The sequence below is a fragment of the Megalobrama amblycephala genome, linkage group LG1 (genome assembly GCF_018812025.1).
Source record: "Megalobrama amblycephala isolate DHTTF-2021 linkage group LG1, ASM1881202v1, whole genome shotgun sequence".
NCBI lineage: Eukaryota > Metazoa > Chordata > Actinopteri > Cypriniformes > Xenocyprididae > Megalobrama > Megalobrama amblycephala.
This window is the reverse complement of record NC_063044.1, coordinates 56527252-56551829: the sequence shown is the minus strand read 5'-3', so window position 1 is coordinate 56551829 and position 24578 is coordinate 56527252. Positions and strand designations below refer to the sequence as shown.

At 36.6% G+C, this 24578-nt stretch overlaps 1 protein-coding gene across 16 annotated transcripts in view; it reads left to right on the top strand.

Annotated features, from left to right (window-relative positions):
* Nucleotides 1–24578, top strand: part of rbfox1 (RNA binding fox-1 homolog 1) — a 333513-nt gene that overhangs the window by 288351 nt on the left and 20584 nt on the right. For 11 of the 16 annotated variants that reach the window (XR_007186535.1, XR_007186532.1, XR_007186537.1 and 8 more), the window contains 7 exons: nt 5656–5799; nt 7990–8043; nt 8961–9053; nt 10739–10799; nt 12339–12392; nt 22212–22344; nt 24469–24508. Coding sequence is in view for 12 of the 16 variants with exons in the window: in XM_048203207.1 (XP_048059164.1) it covers nt 5656–5799; nt 7990–8043; nt 8961–9053; nt 10739–10799; nt 12339–12392; nt 22212–22344; nt 24469–24508 (579 nt within the window). In the remaining 4 variants the exon portion in view is untranslated. The remainder of the gene's footprint in view (nt 1–5655; nt 5800–7989; nt 8044–8960; nt 9054–10738; nt 10800–12338; nt 12393–22211; nt 22345–24468; nt 24509–24578) is intronic. The other 5 variants (XR_007186541.1, XM_048203261.1, XM_048203216.1 and 2 more) reach the window with 2 other exon arrangements.

The window sequence follows — 24578 nt, the reverse complement described above, 5'->3', positions numbered from 1 at the left end:
GTTTAGTACTTGCTCTGCAGTAAATCGCTGAGCCATTTCATGTTTTTCTTATTATTTCGTTTTCTGTCTAAATGAGTCGTCACTTCAGCATTGTGTATCAGACATTGCCACCTTGTGGAATAAAGGTGAATTGCACTTATTCTGTCATCTAAGATTCAATTATTGTTGTGCAGAAAAAATATACATACACTCATACATACCTTGGGTCGTTAGCGACCCTATACAATTTTTACAAAAAATGAATACAAAAATATGCATTCTTTTATAATTTTATGATTTTTTTCTTGTTATATTCTTTATAATGAATTGATTGAGGAATACCAAGAACGTTGATGTCTAATTTTAAAAAATTAACAAGGAGGAGGGTAGTGAATGATGTCCCGGGTCACTAAAGACCCGAGGTATGCATTTAAGGGTTAAAATCCCTGGTAATAAAACCAAATTTGGCACAAACCAAGTCAAAACCCATATCTATAGGAAAAAATATATATATATTCAACTTTTTTCTATGATTCCACAATTGTTTGATTAACGTTAATGAAACAGACAGCCTATACATTAAGACCTACTGTATCACACGGATCTAATATAATGTTATACATCAGATGTTTTTCCAGAACAGTTCACCAAACGTTCACTTAAGACGTAACAGATCATGTTTGCGTGAATACTCACCAAGATTTTTGAAATACTGTAATTCTGTGTATAGCCTATGTGTATATCACATCTGTCAGTCAACATGGTTAAGATCATTTTGTTTAAATCAGCATAAGTTTGATAATCACATCTCACTGGTTCAGACTCAGGCCATCGCTATGAACATTCACAAAGTTTTACAACAATACCAAACTTGTGCTGAGAGGAAGCGCCAGTTGTCCAGAAGTGAGCATAGAAAAACGTCATTTTACGACATCTATGAATATGCTAATTAGCCCCGCCTCCACTCACTCACACAAGCTCAGAGATCCACTCGGTCAACTTACTGAGGTAACCGCTGTACAATGTTATCGGTTTTTACAACATCGGACACATAACTGTATTTAATATGATTAGCCTTTTTCTTGACTACGTTATCAAACAGCTAATAATGTGTTGCTAATGTTACACAAATATGTTCCCATTTGCCATGTCAGAGTCAGACAGCTGCCTTCTAAAAATCAGTAGGCCCTATCCTTACAAATGCTTAACAACTTAGAATCTTAAATCTATCCAATTTTTCATATCAACAGAAAAATATACCGGGATAACCTGGCTTCTTTTGAGACTGCTTCAGAGTGGTAATATAGTTAATGATACGTGATTGGTTACAAGTTAGTTTGTGACGTAAGAAACACCGACGATTTCAGACCACGCTTCGGAAACTGTCTTTAGATCACTGCGGTTTTAAAGAGAAAATACTCCGCAATGGTGTTGACTTATGAATTTGCACATGGTTTGTCTTAAAGCATGTTAAAAACACCACACAGACATATGAACAACATTAAAAACTTGATTTTCACCACAGGGGGACTTTAATACATACTTAAATTCCCCTATACATTTTTACGAAATGTATATTTAGTAGGCTAATGCAACTTTCTCCATGCTCTTTTCAAACACATTATTAAAAAAAAAAAAATTCCCTCATGGATCAATGATGGCTGATGCAATTATTCCACATTCCCCCACACTGAAAAATTCCTTGGAAAGGAAAATATTTTACTGGCACTTTATGCTCCAAGTCCTCACTGTGAGGTTATCTTTTTCTGTCCAGCGCTGCCATATGTGTGTCCGTGTGGGCTCTTACACTCCAGCGGCTGTGTGTTTTTGTATGTGTGTGTGTGTGTGCTCAGAGCACACACCGTCAGCCCTGTCACTGTTTGCCGTTTAGCACTCAGTGTGAGATCAATGAATGGTAAACACTCACAACTCCGTGAGTCCCCAATCAGTAATTGAGTAGGTCTCCCAGGCTGAACCGCTGTCCTCCCTCACATCCCTGTCCTTATCGCTCCATCTTTCCCTCACCTTTCCTCCCTACAGGGAGCAACACAATCTCTGGCTCCCTAGAAATGGCCACAGTGGACTTCTTTTTCCTTCTTTTTTTTCTTTTTGATGCCGCTTTGGAATTGATCTTGATATGTTACGATTGGAAGTATCGTATTGTGCTTCGCATGTTTGAAGGCAAGTTTGATGCCCGAATATTTCAACACGCACTGTGAATATGATTCAAAATGCGTTTTGCTTCTGCCGCTGGCCCCTATTTTATTCCTATAGATTTATTCCTTTTTCCCCGTCTCATCCCATCACCCTGAGATCAGTCACCGTGGCCTCCGGCTCCCCAAGGCAACTAGACAGGGGCGAATCGATTAATTGATTTCGGAATCAATTAATTGAGCCATTAAGGCAGCCATATGCACGGACCATGAAATGAGATCTCTAAAACTGCACATATGGCTGCCAACCATGCCGTGCCTCAACCTAAAGACCCGCTGCATTCCTTCCCATACTTTTATTGAAAGAGCAGTAAATGGAAAAGCATATTTCCAATTATAACACCCCAGTTGTTTCTTCTGCAGAGGGCCGCTTGCCTCACGACGCCATTAAATCGAGCCTCCTGCAATAGGAAAAGTGCAATTTTGTTAAAGCAATAAAGACGGCGCACATCTTGTCAGTTTTACATTGGATGGTTTACTACACTGCTTTAGCGTTTTATCTTCCGTTTTTCTTTGTTCTCTGCCTTGAGGAGTGGGTGTTCTTTTGTTTATGACTTGTAATAACACAAGACAGATTTTTTTCCCCTTGCACTTCTGCAGTCTTTCATGTATTGAAAGACTAGTATTTTTCAAGTGCTCTCTCATGTCCCCCCCCCCACCACCACCACCACCTTTGCATTTCAGTCGGGTGGGTATATCGTACCCTGTACAAACATTATGATGACACGATATTCATATTTACAGTCCCAGCATGCTGTTCTTTATTCTTCATTTGAGCTTTGCCTTTTTAATCTTTCTGTTGCCGCTTTTGTCAGAGTCGCCCTGAGCACCGCCTGATTTAAATAACAATGCCGCATGCACACAGACACACGGTCCGTTCCATTGCCAGTATTTCCAGTGAAGCTTGCTTTAACAGTTCTGAGCATCTGTAATGTCAGAGAGGCAGTTGTTACACTGGGACTCAGTCATTCTTTTGTTCCAGACAATATGATTTCCAGAGGGCTTGAAGCATGACAGGACAGCTGCAGCAAGCAGAAAGTTTAAAAAATATCCCTGGGCATAACTGCAGGCTCGAGGCAGAACCTCCGCTTCACTTTCTCAAGCGCTACAAAGGAAAATAAATGGACATAAATTCACATATATGTGAACATGCTCATGCTAATACATATAATGGGTGAATTGCATTCAAGTGAGCACCGCTATGGCCTCACTCCAAAGGGTAACGCAATTGAAGTCACATTTGTTGAGGTGAAAATGAAAATGCACATTTATGAGAGCAGAATCATTTGTTGTGAATGAATTATTCTTTTTTAACAGGATCTTTTAAATTAATCAATTGATTCAGTTCACAAAATTGGTCTGAATGATTCAATCATAATTTGGAATGATTCACTTCTGGAGTTCGACTGATTCAATGATCCGATCACAGTGGTTAACATCTTACTGAAGCAGAATAATAAAAAGTAAATAACGTAAATATAATAATATTATAAGTGAATAAAGGCTTACATTTTGACCTTTTCATCACAGAAAGATAACATACGACTTCAAAACTGTATACACTACCTTTCAAGTATATATATTTTTTTTTAAAAGAAATTAACATTTTCAGCAAGGGTGCATTAAAAAGTAAAGACTTTGTTGCAAAAATATATATATATATATATATATATATATATATATATATATATATATATTTCAAATAAATGCTGTTCTTTTGAACTTTCTATTCATCATAGAATCCTGAAAAAATATTAAGCTGCACAATAGTTTTCAACATTGATAATAATAATAAATGTTTCTTGAGCAGCAAATCATCATATTAGAATGATTTCTGAAGGATCATGTGACAATGAAGACTGAAGTAATAATGCTGAAAATTCAGCTTTGACATCACAGGAATAAATTACATTTTAAAATATATTAAAATAGAAAACAGTTCATAATGATCAATTTATAATGAAATAACATTTCACAATGTTACTGTTTTTAATGTTTATTAGGGGTGTAATGATACCCTCATGTCAAGATTCGATACATATCACAATACTGAACTCGCGATACAATATTATTGCGTTACTCCAAGACATATGGTAAAAGGATAACAAAAAATGTACTGTTGATTAAAATGCTAAATTTGGTATTACGTTGGGAGTGGAAATGAATAGGCTTGGACTTGGTGCTAGTAACCCAATGCACAGGAGAGTGTTGATATACCAGAATAAAAATATTCATGATTCTAATGCTGATTTATTTTAGATTTCACTCTGTCACTGTCTAGATATGTTTAAAATAATGTAGGCCACTTTTTACTGGTAACATTTGGCATTATCAGGACCCACAAATATTCCCCCATTGCATTATTATACATTATATTCAGAATTATATATAGTAGTTTAGTGTAGTAGTAGTAATGACACTAACACTCTGTTAACTTGGATTTTTTCTCACACAGTAATTTTCATTTTGGGTGAACTATACACAACACATATTGTCACTATCCACGATACAAATTGTTGCATTTTTGTATTGCGTTATATTGTGACACGATACAATGTTACACCCCTACTGTTTATACTCTTTTTTTTTTTTTTTAATTGGGAGTGTTTATTATAATACTTTTGGTTTAATGCCGCTTTTGCATCCTTTTTAAGGATGTTTTTAAAGGCTTCAATATTTAAAAATGATCTCTTTGAAAAAAGTAAGGTTTGCAATGATTGCAGATTTTTATTTTTTGGTTAAACTGTCCCTTTAAGGGCACAAAAATGCCATTTGGAAGTCGCCCACTGACACAGAAATGTACACATGGGAGAAAAATAGAAAGCAAAGTCTCCCAATGCAATACTCTCACTAGCTAAGTCATACAAATACAGTCAGACAGAAAAACACACAGTCGCACACACACGCACACCCAGGGCTAGGCCACTTTCTCTCCCAGGCAGCAGTCCAGACTGCGAGGCACATAGTTGCAGGGAGCAGCCAGCAGTCATGCGTGGCCAGAGAAAGCGAGAGAAAGCAAGATATAGTGAAGCAGCCATGTCATATATCACCCACAGTTGCCACCCATGCACTGCCCCAACCCCTGCAAACACCGCATTACAAACTACGCCTCAAACGTTCATTTTTGTGTGTGCTTGCTCTACATATGTTTTTCATATCTGCCTGAGAAAGGAAGACAGGAACAGCTAGTTAAAGTTTTCACCAGCTATATTGTTAAAACAAGGCTTTGGGTCTGGCTCCGTGGGAGCGCCTGGAGGTACAGGCACGATAGACTGTACATCCTGACTGCAGCACTGCGGTGGACCAAGCACATCAGTGACACGGCCAACACCTGTGTGCAAAGACAGCTGGTTTTCTGAAAAGCGCTTCTTCGCTTGTTGAGTTTGTTTACAGTTGGCGCATCAAAATTTGCCTGTCTTACTAACTGATATTCCCTGATTTCTTTCCCTTTTTTCCCCCACAGCAGACAGACGATTCAGCACAGACAGACAGCCAACAGCAAACACAGTCATCTGAAAACACAGAAAACAAAACGCAGCCCAAGAGGCTCCACGTCTCTAACATCCCCTTCAGGTTCAGAGATCCAGACCTCAGGCAAATGTTTGGTGTAAGTACCTGTTCTCTCTCTCTCTCTTACTTTCCCAGCACAGAGCAGACCGTGGCTACGCCAGCACAGGTGTCTGAGGCATGTGCTAACGTGCTGTCCTTCTGCTTGTCCTGTGATATTTGAAGTTTGGGTACTGTCTGATCTGTGATCTGGGTCTAGTCTTGTTTTGGTAGCTCCATAGAGAATAACTGAATAATTTATTTGAATATTGAATGGAACAAAATATGCACACATGACAACGTGACAGTAAAAACATCACACTACATTCACATTATTACAATACGTTTCAAATAAACGCTGTTCTTTTGAGCTTTCTATTCATCAAAGAGTCCTAAAAAATTTGTTTCCACAAAAATATTAAGCAGCACAGCTCTTTTCAGCATTGATAATAATAATAAAACATGTTTTTTGAGCAGCAAATCATAATATTAGAATGATTTCTGAAGGATCATGTGACACTGAAGACTGGAGTAATGATGCTGAAAATACAGCTTTGCATCACAGGAATAAACTACATTTTAAAATATGTTCGAGTACAAAACAGTTATTTTAAATTTTAATAATATTTCACAATATCTCTGTATTTTCAACCCGATCTCACTGCAATTCATACATATTTTATGAGGTGGCTAATTTATACGAATTCGTATGACCTCACTCGTACGAGTTTGTTTTTTGCTAAATCGTATGTATTTTACAAGTTGCCAAATTCGTATGAATTCGTACGAATGACCTACCCCTAACCCCGCCCCTAAACCTACCCGCCATTGGGGTTTAGACAAATGGTATAAATTCGTACGAGTGAGGTCGTAAAATACATACGAATTGGTCATGAGATAGCGTTGGTATTTTTGATTAAATGAAACCTTTGTGAGCATAAGAAAAAAAAAGTAAAATCATACCTAGCCCAAACTTTTGGATTGTGTATAATTATTTATTTTAAGTCAAAATCAAAAAGAGCTTTAGAGAATTCATTTTAAATGAATATTAGTTAAACTTTTCATATCAGTTTTTTCTTGAGGCTCTATTTTTGACCTGTTTTTCGAATGACATAAAAGAATTGGATAATAAGTGACCCATTAAAAGGATAAATAATTGGTGATTTTTAGATGAACTAAAACATTTCAAACGTGTTGGTTAATGCAACTTAAAGGTGCCCTAGATTCGAAATTTGAATTTACCTGGCATAGTTGAATAACAAGAGTTCAGTACATGGAAAAGACATACATTGAGTTTCAAACTCCATTGCTTTCTCTTTCTTATGTAAATCTCATTTATTTAAAAGACCTCTGAAGAACACGCGGATCTCAACATAACACAGACTGTTACGTAACAGTCGGGGTGTACGCCCCCAATATTTGCATATGCCAGCCCATGTTCCCAACATTATGAAAGGCATTAGACAAGGGCAGAACGTCTGGATGTGCACAGGTGAATCAACAGACTAGGCAAGCAAGAACAACAGCGAAAATGGCAGATGGAGCAATAATAACTGACATGATCCATGATATCATGATATTTTTAGTGATATTTGTAAATTGTCTTTCTAAATGTTTCGTTAGCATGTTGCTAATGTACTGTTAAATGTGGTTAAAGTTACCATCGTTTCTTACTGTATTCATGGAGACAAGAGCCGTCGCTATTTTCATTTTTAAACACTTGCAGTCTGTATAATTCATAAACACAACTTCATTCTTTATAAATCTCTCCAACAGTGTAGCATTAGCCGTTAGCCACGGAGCACAGCCTCAAACTCATTCAGAATCAAATATAAACATCAAAATAAATACTTTACTCACATAATTCGAAGCATGCATACAGCATGCATGACGAACATCTTGTAAAGATCCATTTGAGGGTTATATTAGCTGTGTGAACTTTGTAAATGTGCAGTAATATAATCGACAGCTCATGTGGCAGGGAGCACGTGAATTAAGGGGGCGGCGCGCTGAAAAAATCAGTGCATAGTTAATGATGCCCCAAAATAGGCAGTTAAAAAAATTAATAAAAAAAAATCTATGGGGTATTTTGAGCTGAAACTTCACAGACACATTCAGGGGACACCTTAGACTTATATTACATCTTGTGAAAAAGCATTCTTGGGCACCTTTAAGTAAAATAATTAAGTGAGTTTACATGTCAAATTAAATGTAGACAGTATATCTGATCTGTGTTCTCTTTTCTTTCCAGCAATTTGGTAAAATCTTAGATGTTGAAATCATATTTAATGAACGAGGATCAAAGGTACGTGTGTGACTTACTTCCCTTGCATGCTCTTATTCTTGACCAATCAGAACAGTCCAGTGAGTTTAGAGGCTTAAATGAACATCATGTTTATTTAAAAAAGGGAAAGAATCCAGTGATGAATTAGTACCTGTACTGTACAAAACAAATGCTTGTTGTAGTCATGTTAACGTATGTAATGCAATCTCATATCAGCTGCTGTGCTAGAGTTATTAGTGCCCTGTTCAATGGAGTGTGTGGAAATGTGTTTGGCACTTGTCTTTGTTCTGTTATGGTGTCAAATGAAGAACATTCTCCGCTGAGCTCCGTAATTGACAGCGTTATTCAGTGTTATGACACTTAGCATCATTCCTGTGCACAAACAATTTTCTTTATTGAAATATGAATTATGTTCTTCTGTTCCAGCTGGAGGAGATAATGATGCATGTTAACAAGTTCTGTAGTTCACAATCCTTTATCATTTATCTTTTGAGTTGTTTTTTCCTTTTGTAATGACTTTTCTTTATGTTGCATTATAGAGTGTTAAATGACAGTGTTTATTTTATTCCAATAGATTTTGTTTACTCTAAGACTTGTTATTAAAGGTATAGTCTTTTATTTGCTCTTTTTTTTTTTTTTTTTTTTTTTTTTTTTTTTACATTTCATTTAAGTGACTTTACGTTCTTAGACGTGCTATTTTATTTCATTTCTCCTTAGAGGTTCTAACAGAACCCGTAAATTATCGTTAATCTCGATGCTTTGCATGGTGCAGGAGAAAAGAGGAGGAGAAAGAGAAAGGGGGTAAATGCAGCAGCAGCAGCAGCTGTTTTTGTGTGTGAGAATGGCAGAGGTAGAGCCACAGTGGATTTCTTGGGTGTATGACTGAATTAATAATGTGCATGTTGTTCTCCCCCCTCCCCTTTCCCACCTGCATGCAGGGTTTTGGTTTCGTAACTTTCGAAAATAGTGCCGATGCGGACAGGGCCAGAGAGAAATTACACGGCACGGTGGTAGAAGGTCGTAAAATAGAGGTGCATGTAACAAATATTTCCCTTCTCAATTGTTCTTTTGTTTGTTTGTTTTATTCATTTTTTTGTTTGTTTGTTGTTGTCGTTCTTGTTGTTATCCTTAATTCTCTTTTGTGTGTCAGTATGTGCCTCACTCTCATCTCACTATTAGACGCATCACTCGTCTTTTCCTGCGTGTGCTCCTCTCTCTGTCCCTCTTTTCCTCCTCCCCTCCCTCCCTCCCTCCCCCCATTGTATCCCTAATACGTTTCAGTTATTCTAAGATTTCAAGTCAGATTTAACACGGTGCTCGCCGTTATCTAATTGGTTTGCTTTAGTTGGCATTCACTTGTGTTTATTTGATTCTTTTCTGTTCTTTTTAGTTCTTTTTTTATAACATATTTTGGCTTAATAAGCAAACGGGTGCAGTAAGTCATCAGGCAGAGTGCAAACAGCATTTGTGTGATGATAGCCAGAGGCCTTATTGCAAAGTTGACGAGGGATCTGCACTAAAAGCGGCCTGAAGCCGGCAGCGCTTGTTAATTGGCCTGAAGACGCTGCTATTAGATAGAGCTGCTCTCAAACTCAAGCCTTTAAATCTACAGCTCAAATGACACTTACTTTACAGTCTAGAAGAGTCACTGAAGGTGGCTGATCTGCAACGACAGTGACCATCCTTATAGCCAATTCCCATTTAACAGCTGTGCTCTTTTTTTTTTTTTTTTTTTTGTTTGTTTTGTTTGTTTGTTTGCAGCTTTTTTATTTTCAATTTTTAAGAGTTATTCGGATGTGACGTGGTGCCGTCTTTCAGTAAGATGTTGCCTATTTTGCCTTCTCATTTTCCCCCCTTTTCCAACGGTAGCTGGTAGGCCCCTCACCAAACTCAGTAACCGTGGTAACAATACATACACATGCGGGCGATGGCGGCGAATGGTAAGTGGAGAGAGCCATCTGCCATTTCACGAACTCCGCGCTGATACCTCGTGACTGTTTTTTGACTTGATGTTGAGTTTCTTGATGCTGTTTTCTCTTGTTACGCGTGTTACTTGAGTGAACATTTAGCTTCCTGAGAGGCTCTGATTGGATTGAACTGAATCGTGCGCATCCTACTCAGATTCTGAACTCCATGATTATGTTAAATAATGCACCCTCTTTTTTATATCCTTTGTTAGCTGTTCTTTCGGCTTGAATGATTTTCTTTCGTTATTACTTCTTTTGTTTTCCTTTCTGATTATTATTCTTGTGATGAAGCACAAGGCTCTTGGAGTGTTGAATGCTAAATGTTGCTTTGTTTTCCGACTGTACCTCAACTCTGAAGGTTTAGTGTATGTTGCGCAATGCCAAGCGTTTTTTTTTCCTTCCATTCCTACGCTCTCTTGTTTTTCTTTTAACCTAGTCGTTCCCTCTCCACTGCATGCTGTCTCATACTCGATGCCTTTCATTTGTTGAGTGCATTTTGTGTTTCTGTTTTTTTTCTCCATGTACTCCTTCAACTTGATCATCATTTGATGACGCATGCTGACGAGTCTTTTTATGATGAGACTTTTGCATATATTTTCTTTGCTTTATATGTCTTACCACTTTTCTTTAACTGTTTGTTATGATATATAATCATTTAGAAAATCTTCACTGTACTGCATGCAATATTTCAATATTTACAGCTTTAGCCTCAGTATGATTGTTGCTCACACGCTCCTGTTTGTACTCAGGTTAACAATGCAACAGCACGGGTAATGACGAATAAAAAGACCGTCAACCCATATGCAAACGGTAAGAAAAAGCTCTCTTGATATTGCCAAGTAATTAGTCTTTTTGTGATTATTAAAAATGTATTTACAAAAGTTAGTTACCAACAAAATATTTTATATTATTTCAGTAAATATTTTGTACATATATTTTGTATTTTATTTTATATACAATATTTGAGAGTGTAAAATTAAATAATAATAAAATAAAATTATATTTTATATCATTAGATTGTATTGTAGCCTATCATTTCATGTACATTTGGAGTTCAAAAGTTTGAGACCACAAGTAAAAATGCTTCTTTTTTGTATTTTTCTAATTATTTTTTTGTCTTGACATCAGTATATAACAATTTAAGCAAAATGATGACTTGATATTTCTTTAACCTTTTCCCCGCCAGCATTTAAAAAAAAGAAAAGAATTTTTTCTTGCCCTCCAGAATATTTTGTCATATGAATATCTGAACATGCAATATATCAAAAGTAAGAACAGAGCCTTTGGTTTAAAAAAAATCTAGCTTCATGCATTCTTATGTGAAAATCGTGTTATGAGAAAAAAAGCAATGCTTTTATCGCTTGTTTCTGCTCCTTTTTGGCCTGTATTTTGATCCGGATCTTCTGTACTCTATCAGAAAATGCGTAATAGCGCCCCCTTTACCACCATATTACAGTGAAAACATCAATTGTCAAAATGAATGACAGAAAATTCCGTCAGTAGTGGGGAAGGAGTTAATGACACTTCAGCATGATTTGAAAATAATCCAAAAAGCATCTTGTGCAGATCAGTGATAAAGATTTACTCAATTAATTAGCAACCTAGAAATAGTGCAGAACCTTGTCATATTCATTTAATGCGTCTTTGCATGCTTTATCATAATAGTAATACTACTAATAATAATATCTGTTTATTTCCAGGTTTAAATTACATTTTGAATACCACTTTCCCCTCAAGTGGTCTCATACTTTTGGACCCCACTGTATATATTGACATTATACAGTATACAGGACAAAGTTTAGACCTCATACCAAGTATGCAACTGCACAGGCAGGAAATTTTACAGTTTTTTTTTTTTTTTTTTTTTTTTTTTTAACAAACTAAATCCCTTCCTGTATCCACGGACCCGCAGATTAAAATCAGAGAAGAAGAGTGCTTGTAACAGTCGATTTTCTGAGTACCCTCTGAAATGTTTTTCACAGCAGTTCTCTTTTCTCTTTTATTCCTCACCCACAAGTTTAAATGGAAGTGAAAAACTGAGACAACCTTTTAGATCAGATCTCAGTTGATATCAAAAGATTTTTTATTTTTTTTAAACTTATGTAGGGCTTAAACAGACAGGCCATTTGTAGAGGTTAGAATTAGAGAGAAATCTGTCAGGCCACTCCGGGCCCTGTCCTGGCTCTGGATGACAGTAGCGATTTAGTGTGGTCAGCCCTCTACTGACATCATTACGCATGGGCCTGGAGGTTCTAGTTAACCAGAATCCAACTCTTTGTCTTGTGAAGAATTTTTGTAGTGCAGACCGAGGGTGGCTAATATCAGATCTTCCTCTCTGTCTTTGTCTAGGCTGGAAGTTGAATCCAGTCGTGGGTGCAGTCTACAGCCCAGAATTCTATGCAGGTGAGTAGACCATAATTTCAAAGAAACTGGCTCTGCAATGCATCATATCTTTAGTAAAAAGAATACACGCATAATTTTATGACATAAAATAGCTCCAATAAAAACAGTGTCTAAAAATAGAATGTGAGACAATTATCAAAAAAAAAAAATTTTCTTAAAAAGTCTATATTTCACCTCTAAATTTTTTAATTATAATTAATATATTTATAAATGTAAAACTAAACTAAAATTGACCACATCATTATAATTTATCCTTACCTTTGTTTGAACATATGAAATCATAATTGTATTCTACATTAAGTACAATCATATTGCTATAAATACTTCTGAATAAATAAATAAATAATTTTCAGAAAGCAACACTGTAACACAGAGGGTTAAATGCATTTGCATTTAGGGCTAATGGGCAGTTTCACTAATGTGCTTTGTGTGTGTGTGTGAAAAACGTTCTCAACTCACATGCCCTGAATCCTCTGTTTATGAACGCTGCAGAGGATATGAAATGGCAAATTACTCTGATGCCAGATATGATATGATTTTACATTCCTTTCAAATAGTGTTTTTCTGTAATGTTGTTTTATTTTCATATACTTACATTGGCTCCAAAAAGTATTGGCCACTGAAAATGAATGAATCTCATTGCATTACATGATTCATTTAATGAAAAATCAAAGCAAGCATCATTCATTTTAAAGAAAGAAAGTGTAATTTTCACACTAATAATTTGATATATTTGAGAGTTAATGTGATGAACTACACCTGTGGTTACTCTGCTAAGACATCTAATAAAATCAGCTCAGAAATGTGAAGTTATTTCTGAGAAAAAAGCATCATTTGTTGCAGATGCCACTTGGTTTGATCATTTGTTTGTATAGTGCAAAGAAATTCCACCATTTTAAGTGTGACTTAAGTGTCCAAATCATTTCAGAGGTCTCTGTCAGTACTGTTAATTGTTTGGTTAGGAATATCAATCAGAAAACAAACAGAAAATTGCTCCGGGTTGGTGTTTAACTGCATTATTTGATGAAGGCATAGTTCTGTGCCTGGTGGTTGGAGGTGTGTATAATGGGTGACCTTAATCTACGGGTTCTGGCATAGGCTTGAAAGAGCTGGCAAGCAGGAAGCGATTATTCCAATCACCCAAAGGGCCTGTTTCACAATGTGTTTGCTGTGTTTGCTGGCCTATTGGCAAGAGGCTCCAAGACGCCATTGTCACAACTGGAACCACGTTACACATCTTTGAAAACATAATCCAGCCAGCTTTCAGACCCCCAGGGCTTCATTTCATTTTATGGGCCTTTGAAAGCGAGCGGCTCTCATCGGTTGAAAGACAAGCTTGACTCTTTTTCTCTCGTTTCCTTCGGTCATCTCCTCCTCAACCTTGGCTATCCCAGCCTCTGACCTTCCCCGAACATCATTACCTCCCCCATTATATGGGGAAAATATCGAGATTTTATGATAATAAGAAGAAACGAGAAGGCAAAAATATCGAGGTGATGGTTAAATCTAATTGTCTGTCGACGCAAGGGCATCAAAGGGCTGAAATATATTTTATAAATTAAAATCAATATTTTCAATTTCTCCAGACAGTCGTTTGCCTAATTCAGTGCACATTCTGTTAATTACAAAATGGCTCATTATCGATTTGCTTTCGTCTCACCTTTCAAGTGTCCAAACATCCCACATCCCATTAAAGTGCAAGAGCTTTGTTCTTTCCAGCGCTCGCTGTTTCTTTTTTTTTAGATCTCTGTCTTAATTATAATTAAAGCATCGTTAATACGCCCGAATAGTGCCGATAACGGAAAACGCCTCGAATCCTTTCGTTTGCCTAAAGACTGAAAATAGGTATTGGCACATTGCTGCTTAGATTGCAGATGGAAAGACTGCACAGAGTGATTGAGCGTGCCGTCGAGTTTGAATTGTGATTAGTAAGCTTGAAAGTTAGCTATATAAACAAATATCCTAAGGGATGGAAAAAGGAGCATCTTTGATTCATGAATGGTTTGTTTCTGAAACAAGCCTCAGCGGTCGCCACTCGAAGCAGCTCTCACCTGAGGCAGACTGTTGATTTAAGATAGCTTTGATGTTCATTAACAGTTCTCCGGCTGAGAGGAATGAAAGCTATCGGCAGAAGGCTGAGGGATGACCAACGTGCCAGACCCCGCTTGTCTGCCGGACTGATCTCTGATTAAGTGTTACGCCTGACGGAGATTGGGCGGATGTTTGAAAATTAGACTTTCAGCAATTTACGCCCAGAGATTATGGAAATGCAGGCCACCTCTGACCACAGGAAATGTGCGGCTCGAAGACGAAGACATATACGCTCTCTTTCTTTCTCTATTGCATGCTTTCTTTAAGGAAATGAGTTCACACATGAACAAGGTTAAAAAGATGCAGCTCTAGCAATTATTTTTAAGAAGCCATATACGGTATGCTGTCTGATAACACATCCACATAATGGTGTTTCTTCAACCGTGGGCACTTTTAGAAAATAAAAAAACGCGTCTAACAGATACACTTGCATTTGGATACGTGTGTCACAAGAGAGTTCTGCCATTTTTTCATTTGCCTAAAGACTGAAAATAGGTATTGGCACATTGCCAGTACCTATTTTATAGGTATTTTTATAGATACCTATAAAATACCTATTTTATAGGTGTTTTATAGGTATTTCTTAATGTTATAAAGCGACGAGAATACATTTTGTGTGCAAAAAATAAATAAATAAATAAATAAATAAATAAAAATAACGACTTTATTCAACAATTTCTTCTCTTCCGTGTCAGTCTGTGATGCTGTTTACGCTGTAAACACAGTGCAGCGCTTCTGGGTTCTACGTCAGAACACAGACTCATTATTGGCCAGCTCCTGTGTCAGCATCACACATGAACAGCATCAGAGACTGACATGAAAGAGAAATTGTTGAATAAAGTCATCAATTTTATTTGTTTTGTTTTGTTTTTTGTTTGTTTGTTTGTTTGTTTGTTTTGGGGGGGGGGGCACAACACAGCGAAATTAAAAAAGCAAACATAAGTTCACAACACAACGGAAACAAGCCACAACACAACAAAATCAAGCCACAACACAACGGAATAAAGCCACAACACAACAAAATAAAGCCACAACACAACGGAAACAAGCCACAACACAACAAAATAAAGCCACGACACAACGAAATCGAGCCACAACACAACGGAAATGCTCCCGACCATTAGGGGTTACTCTCAGAGCTCGGTAATATTAGTATTCCTTGCCACTGTTCTATAAAGCCGACAGTCTTACAAAGATATCAACACCAGTTTAGTTTTTAGTTTTAGGTATGTAAACATTGTATATCGACATGAAATATTAATTAAAAATCAACTACGTGCACAATAGCTTCATATTTATACTTGTGAATGATTTGACGCGATACAGTGCATGATGAAGGGAACATCCACCAATTCCACCAAGTGGTTAAAACGTATAATTTGTATTCATTACAATGACTTTGGTTAACATTTAAAAACAGACATGTTCAAATTCCAAAGCTTGTTAGTTCCTGTTGGTAAGACTGACAAGCTTTGGAATTTGAACATGTCTGTTTTAAAATGTTAAAAGTAATTTTAATGAATACAAACTATACGTTTGATTTCGTTGTGTTGTGGCTTGATTTCGTTGTGTTGTGGCTTTATTCGGTTGTGTTGTGGCTTGATTTCGTTGTGTTGTGGCTTGATTTCGTTGTGTTGTGGCTTTATTCGGTTGTGTTGTGGCTTTATTCCGTTGTGTTGTGGCTTGATTTCGTTGTGTTGTGGCTTGATTTCGTTGTGTTGTGGCTTTATTTTGTTGTGTTGTGGCTTTATTCCATTGCGTTGTGGCTCGATTTCGTTGTGTTGTGAACTTATGTTTGCTTTTTTAATTTCGTTGTGTTGTGCACTACTGGGCCACCATAGGGGGGGTTGCACAAAACGTATTCTCGTCGCTTCATAACATTAAGGTTAAACATATGCATTCACATGGACTATATTAACGATGTCTTTACTACCTTTCTGGGCCTTGAAATTAGTAATAATGTTATGGGGGGACAGAAACCTCTCAGATTTCATCAAAAACATCTTAATTTGTGTTCCGAAGATAAAAGAAGGTCTTAAGGGTTTGGAACGACATGAGAGTGAGGAATTAATGACATATTTAGAATTTTTGGGTGAACTAATCCATTAAGGTTAATTTCATAGTTAGCATTTTATGTATTCTAAATACAATCAAATAATGTTTACAGTTACATTTTTGCATAATGACACAATAACATAATTGGTCTAAATGCATCACTTTTGACACACATACACAAAAAATTCAATTCAATTCTAAAGTGATATTTGTTTGTAGTGCAAAGAAATTCAAGTATTTTATGTGTGACTTAGGTGTCCGAATACTCTTTGGGGTCTCTGTTAGTACTGTAGAAATGTCAACCACAAAACAAACAGAAAATTCTAACAGTTGGTTTTAATTAGGGCTGGATGATATGGCCAAAATTTATATCACGATATAATTCTTAATTTCGGTCGATACGATATAATTCCGATATCGATATGATCTATATAATAGCCTCAGAAAAACTGCCAAGAACGGCCACAACGGATGTCTGTACCTACAAACGTCTGAAAAATGAATTTGCCAAATCTATGAAATCTCTTCCTATAAAACTATATAATATTTTAGAAATAAAAACAATACAAATACATTTATGTTCAGCTTTTATTTGTATTTAGCCTTCATACAAACATAAAAATAAACATAAGACTCACTTACTTTAGTAATATTAATATCTTTAACATTAAACTATAACGTAGGCTGATTTTATTATTCTTAAAGGGTCATGAAACCCCAAAACACTTTTTTTGAGATGTAAACAGATATGTATAGGCTGCACATCATTGAAAACACTAAAGGTACTCAATGTTATTCATAAAAATAGTTATTTTTGCATTTTTCATAGCGATTTCTGTCTTTCTGTTTGAAAAGCTGAGTCGGAGCAACGTCACAAAATCTGACGTAATCGTGTACTTTTGGCCCAAGTATGGGCATGGTCGAACATGCTGACGTAGACCGTTTCGAGCGAATCTCGACATATATATTCATGACATAAAGCTCATTTAATCCAATCACTGCGCTGTACTATGCATAAGATTATAATTGCAGTATTATGCATGAGGAAGCATCACTTCTTTCGGAAGTGGATTGTTTTGCTGTAATCTACCAGCACAAATGGAAAATATGTTCGCATGAGATCGCATTACAGCGGAGAATTTAAATGTCACAAAAGTGCTGCTCATTCACCTCTGCCTGCTCTAGCTGCGTTCAAACACGCAAGCCATAGGCTGTTTACCTCAGCACAGCAGCACGTGTGTTGTTTGTATTTTGCTCGCGATGCGGTCAGAACTGGAGTTTGAATACGAACACATGAAAAATACGATTGTTTTTATACAGGCGGAGCGCGCATGTGCTCGGTTTCAGCGTGGAGCTCCGCGATGAGTTTAATAACACTAGCCACGTGACACATAGCTCATACAGAACTAAGTATCCGTGTTTAAAGTTTTTATTTCACACATTCTCCTGCACCAAACATTAACCAGCACGGTGTAGTTATGCACACATATTTTCATCAAGTTGTGGAAGCTTGTTCCGTCGCATTTGCATCAGGTGTACTCATTTTGTAAAACTTGCCGCGTTTGCGTTTGAGCTTAGCGTACAACTGCTGAGCACTGCCTGCTGGTTAATGTCTCTGTGGTGTACGTCATCACGCAAATAGCCAATCGCGTTCTGCTCTTTCTAACGGCTGCGCCTCAAGTGATGCTGTAATGTATATATCGAAATACCGGAAATGTGTTTAAAAATCATATCACCGTTATCGAAAAAAAATATATCGCAATATATATTGATATTGAATTATTGTCCAGCCCTAGTTTTAATTGTAATTAAATTATGTACCTGTGTATTTTTATCACATTATGTGATCACCATTTTAAAGGAATGTTTACCTTGATTTCACACTTATCATTTCATCTCAAGCATGATCATCACTATTGTCTCCTTGGTAACCAAGTACTCTCGCTATTAAAAAATACATTTTATTAGTGTCAGAATTGGTTTTGTGGAAATGACAAGCATTTGATATACATATATTTTTATTTCACTCTTTGTGTAGATTGTTGTAGTTTCAATTTTTTCATATTTAAACTATAAACTATAAACTTTAAAGAAAAAGTCGAAATCTGTTTGATTTAAAATCAACCCCTGAGAAGAACCGCACTCATAAACAGCACTCAGACTATCACGTTTCTCTGACTGCACACACTTATGCACATTCATTTACTGATCTAATGTTTATTGGAAAATAAATAATTAATCACAAATTGGTAAAGTCATTTCCTTAAGTGAGAGGAAAAGAATGGTGACTTCTCTGTGTCCAACATTGAGATTATTGAATTTTCAGAAGAGGCTGAGGGAGTTTCAACCATATGAATTGAAATGGAATATATTCGGTCATAATGATATAGAGGGTCATTTGTATTGACTGACAGTTTCGCAGCGCTAATGTTTCAGTGTTTTAGTATGACATCACTGTCCTTGCTCTCTCTTTGATTGAGTCCTGACTGAAAGAGAGACAGCGGCTGCCTCTGGCACTTTCAACATTGCTGGGCTTTTTTGAACTCGCAAATACTAAACGATAAGTTTGAAAAGTGACGTGCAATTAACGGAGTGCAGAAGAAGAATTTGAGAATTTTCAAAAAAGCAGCAGCAAAATGGAATTAATTTGTGCAGATAGGCTATCGTGGAAGACAACAAGCGGCTTTTAGCGGAAGGACGAAGCGTTTTAAAGAGGAATGAAAGCACTTTGGTGTCCGCTTCTGTGTCGTACACAGTGAACGTTTAAGATTGCATTGTGGGAAGAAACAATATGAAATGACCCTGACATGTGTACAGAGGTGATTAAAAAATGTACATTCATTAAGACTTGAAACGTGTTTCAAAAGACTGCTTACAGTGAGATTACATACATTTGGATTATAAAGCTACCAGTTAGGGAGGGTTTGTAGAGAACGGTGTATGTGAATAGTGAATGGCTACTTACATTTTTATGTAATGTTTTTTGAAAGGAAACTGCAAATAAATAGGGATGGGTCAAAGTGGTTCCAACAATTTACTAGTTGACTAGTAGCTTTTTCAGAAAAGAATGGTGATTCCCCCCTCCCCTTATTTATTTTCATTAAATTATTATTCTTTAATCATTTTAATAATGATAATTTATCTACTTTCATTAATCATTTTCAGAATAATTTATTATTTTATTTATTTATTTTGCATATTTTATTTTAAATCATTTTTATGAATATTTTCTTTGTTTCATCTTTTTTACTTCCATTTCATTATTTTCATAATTTATTTGATTTTTAAAAAAAATATTTTTAGCTATTAAGTAGCTTACTGGCAGCGTGTGTTATGCATTTGATTAAACTAGATTTAAATGAATTCATCCACCTTAAAATACCGCTGCTTTAACCATACATATTAAGGGATTGATTTTCATTGGAGAAAAAAAAAAAAGAATAAATATAGATACATAGCAAAGGGATTTAAGTCTTGTTCCTAGTCTTCAACAAGCATCAGTATTGCACCGTATATCACCACATGCAAGCTGCAAAGTAATTCATGCAGAATACACAACGCGCTTTACGTTATCTGAAAGCTGTGAGATTTCTCTCATCTCAAAGCGGGTCTTGTTTATATATGCACTCATAAAAGAGTCTCTGCGGTTTGCTGCGCTGTGTAAGGTTGCAGAGTGAGATGCACAGGGCAACCGAACCTGCAATGTTGCTGCCCACCCGTAACCCCCCACCCCCCCAAAACACTTCCCACACAAAAGCCAATGAGAGAAATTATTGTGCTACAAAGCAGTTGTACACTTTTATGGCTTTGATGCGGAGGCTACCTCCCGTCGGCCAGAGCATCTGCTTCACTGTAATCGCTCTCAAAGCAATAAAACGGACTAGCTCTCCTGTGCATCCCCCTGGAGCTCACTGCTGCTGCACGCTCCCATTTCTCATTCAGCGGCACTTACTGTAGCTCCCGCTCTCTCGCTCTCTCTCTCCGTTTTCATCTAGCCCTCCACCCTTCATCGTTCTAAATGAAAGTGCATAGTCTAAGTTGTTTATCCTGTAAATATTCAGGCTAAATACATCTCATATTTATTTTCCTCAGGACACATTCTACACATCAAAGTGAAGCTCTTGCAAATATGCAAACGTGTGTAGAGCATATTTCAAAAATGGCTGTCAAATGGGCTGCCTGGAATGGAAGGAGGAAGGAATACATGTGACTAATGAATCTTCATTGGCGTTTTTTTTATTTTTATTTTTTTTATGCTGCATTACTGTTCCATTGTAGCAATTTCAAAGGCATTCATCAAACTCTATGATCTGATTTTTGTTGTTTAGCCTCCTAATAAACCACAGGTGTTTAAAGAAATTAATAACATGTACATTTAAACATTTATTTATATCAGAATCATTTAAATGCTAACATTAAAATTATAACACACACCAATGGTAGGAAGGTAATGGCTTCCTTCATATTCATAAATATGATAAATTGGAATGTAAAATGTGAGTTCATTTAGCTGTCCTTCCTCTTTTATATACTAAGGCAGCTGTGGTGCACTGCGTGAAAGCGAGACATATCCAAGGTGACAAAGAGTCAAATGGAACAATCCTTTTCACCCTCCTACATCACGCAAACCCCTTCCTTAAATCTTAATTTTTTATCAGCTGAATGAAAGATTCAGTGCTCCTATTAGACATTTATATGATCTCCTTTTGAAAACCTGTAATGTTAAAGAATGAAGCAGCTTTCACAAACCCCCTCTCTCTTTCTTCCTCTCAGCCATTTCAAATTAAGCCTCTTAAAAGTCATTTTCACCACCGACGCCCTATTAAACTTAATGATCATTTAACAACAATACAGAGCTTTCTGTTTTCACCCAGGCTCAGAGGTAGTGTATGCCTGCTGTAGTTTGCTTATTACTCATTGTTAGAGTTTTTGGCTAATTGCAGGTGTAGATGGAGGTAGGGCACCATTCTTCACAGCTTTTATTAGTTGAGACTTGTGGAATTATAGTTCGTTTGGCAGTTTATTACACGGCTCTCTGGAATACTTGATTCGGATTGGTCAATCGTGGCATTTTATGTAACTGTACAGTATTTGACCGTCCCTAGCAACCGTCTTGTATCATTTCACCCTGTGGTATCTTTCTTCTTACATATTAAAATAATTTCAGTACTTTTAGTTACGTATTTCATAAAGTAGCCATAAAATCACCCTGACAAGGGTTCATTTTGCAATAATAATCAGCTGACTGTACATATTAGTGTTTAGTGGGGTCATATTTTACAATTTTACATTTTATTTTTCAGAGAAAGTCCAAGGTTTTGTGCTAAAAAGTCTTCATTTAGTTTAACATGACTAACTCAGACTTTTTTGCTACTGCACCTTTAAGGCGTCTATATGTAAATGACCTCTTTATGATTGGTAAATCTTCGCACACCAGCATAGTTCACACTGTCGTTCATCAGGGTGGTTCTTCAAGTTGCAAACTCTTTTATTTCAAAACAGCATGAAAAGCCTAATTCTGCATTTACATAATGATGCTTCCCAGTGTTGTTTCGTATTATTTATATACTATTATATTATTTAAGTTTTTCATGTAATGTTATATTTGATTTCAACAACAATCTTTCTTCTGTGATGGTTTTTCATATATATACTGTATGTTTTTCCCCACAGTGCCAGGCTTCCCATACCCAGCAGCCACGGCAGCGGCGGCGTACAGAGGGGCACACTTAAGAGGAAGAGGGCGCACCGTCTACAATACGTTTCGGGCAGCCGCGCCTCCCCCACACATCCCAGCCTATGGAGGGTAAGTAGCAACACTCCCTTCTCAGATACACACAAGTTCGCATTTAGTCCTCTCTTCTGACAACCACTTCCCTCGTCACCGGGCTGCTGTAACATGCATGCATCTGTACCTCACCACACAGAACCAGTGCAGCATGTAGCCCTTGCATCCTGCAAGTAATAATGACACTGAACTGTCATGCTGTTCTGTCATGGTCGATGGCCTTAAGCATTCCTTTTATGTAAGGTAACATTATGTAAATCCTTTCGAACAACTGAATGCAGAAGGATTTGTGAGCAGTCAAATGATGATTCTGATTATTTTGGTTCCGATTTCATGATATTGAGGAATGATATTGAAGGAGATTTTGTGGAGTTTAGAAACAGGGGCTACAGACTAAATTCCAATTCATACTGTCTTGACAAAGGAGAAGGTAAAAGACTCACAAATAAAATAAATTAATACATGCCATTTAAACTGGTACATAATTAAAGGTGCCCTCGAATGAACAATTGAATTTATCTTGGCATAGTTAAATAACAAGAGTTTAGTACATGGAAATGACATACAGTGAGTCTCAAACTCCATTGTTTCCTCCTTTTTATATAAATCTCATTTGTTTAAAAGACCTCAGAAGAACAGGCGAATCTCAACATAACACCGACTGTTACGTAACAGTCGGGGTGTACGCCCCCAATATTTGCATATGCCAGCCCACGTTCCCAACATTATAAAAGGCATTAGACAAGTGCAGCCAGTAACGTCTGGATCTGCACAACCAAATCATCAGACTAGGTAAGCAAGCAAGAACAATAGCGAAAAATGGCAGATGGAGCAATAATAACTGACATGATCCATGATAACATGATATTTTTAGTGATATTTGTAAACTGTCTTTCTAAATGTTTCATTAGCATGATGCTAATGTACTGTTAAATGTGGTTAAAGTTACCATCGTTTATTACTGTATTCACGGAGACAAGAGCCATCGCTATTTTCATTTTTAAACACTTGCAGTCTGTATAATGCATAAACACAACTTCATTCTTTATAAATTTCTCCAACAGCGTAGCATTAGCCGTTAGCCACGGATCACTATCAAACTCATTCAAAATCAGAAGTAAACAATATAACAGTATACAATACTCACATAATCCGACGCATGCAAGCAGCATGCATGACGAACACTTTGTAAAGATCCATTTTGAGGGTTATATTAGCTGTGTAAACTTTAAGGCACTGTTTAAGGCAAGCGCAAGCTCTGTGGGCGGAGAGCACGGGATTTAAAGGGGCCGCAGCATAAAATCGGCACGTTTATAATGATGCCCCAAAATAGGCAATTAAAAAAATTTATTAAAAAAAATCTATGGAGTATTTTGAGCTGAAACTTCACAGACACATTCAGGGGACACCTTAGACTTATATTACATCTTTTAAAAACATAATCTAGGGCACCTTTAAAACTAGATCCAAAGGAAATATGGGTGGATGTAAGGCAGCAAAAGAAGTAGTTTAGAGATTTTAGAATTTTTCAATACGGTTATGACACCAAACATAAACAAATTCTATTTTGATTTCAAGGAATTATCAGCATTTTAGAGCTTCAAATGTGGCTCAGAAATTATTACATGTATGTAATTCACTATGCAATTAAATGTAATAAAAAAAAAACAATTGCAACTCAATATGAAAAATGATATCATTGTCACCTTCAGTTACATTTTGAATGCCAGGGACAGTCAATACGAGCTTCAGATCTTAAAATTAATAATTATTATTATTTTTACATGAATTTCTATTTGTTTTCTTAATCTTTTCCTTAAATTTTACCAAAATTCTCCATGTATATTTTTATCATTTTCTTTTTAATTTTGCTAATTTCTTAAATATGATCCTAATAAATTCCAGCTCTCTGTGGCCCCTCTACAAACTCTTTACTCCACACTCTCCTTCTAAAATGCTTCAGAAGTAATGAGTGCCTTTGGAAACCCTCTTATTCAGTGTGTATTTCTTATTCTGTTCCACTAACCCTGGCTAGAGATGGGGTTGGTATTGCTTGCATGGGAACATGCACTAATATTGATGTGTTTTGTTTGTTTTGTTTGGTGTTTGTCTGTGTGTGCGCGTGTGTTTGCATCTTTCCAGTGTTGTTTACCAGGACGGATTTTATGGTGCAGATATTTATGTAAGTATCCGCATGCCGTCCTTGAATGTTCATGTACATGCCCCCAACCCCCTACCCCATTCATCCCTCC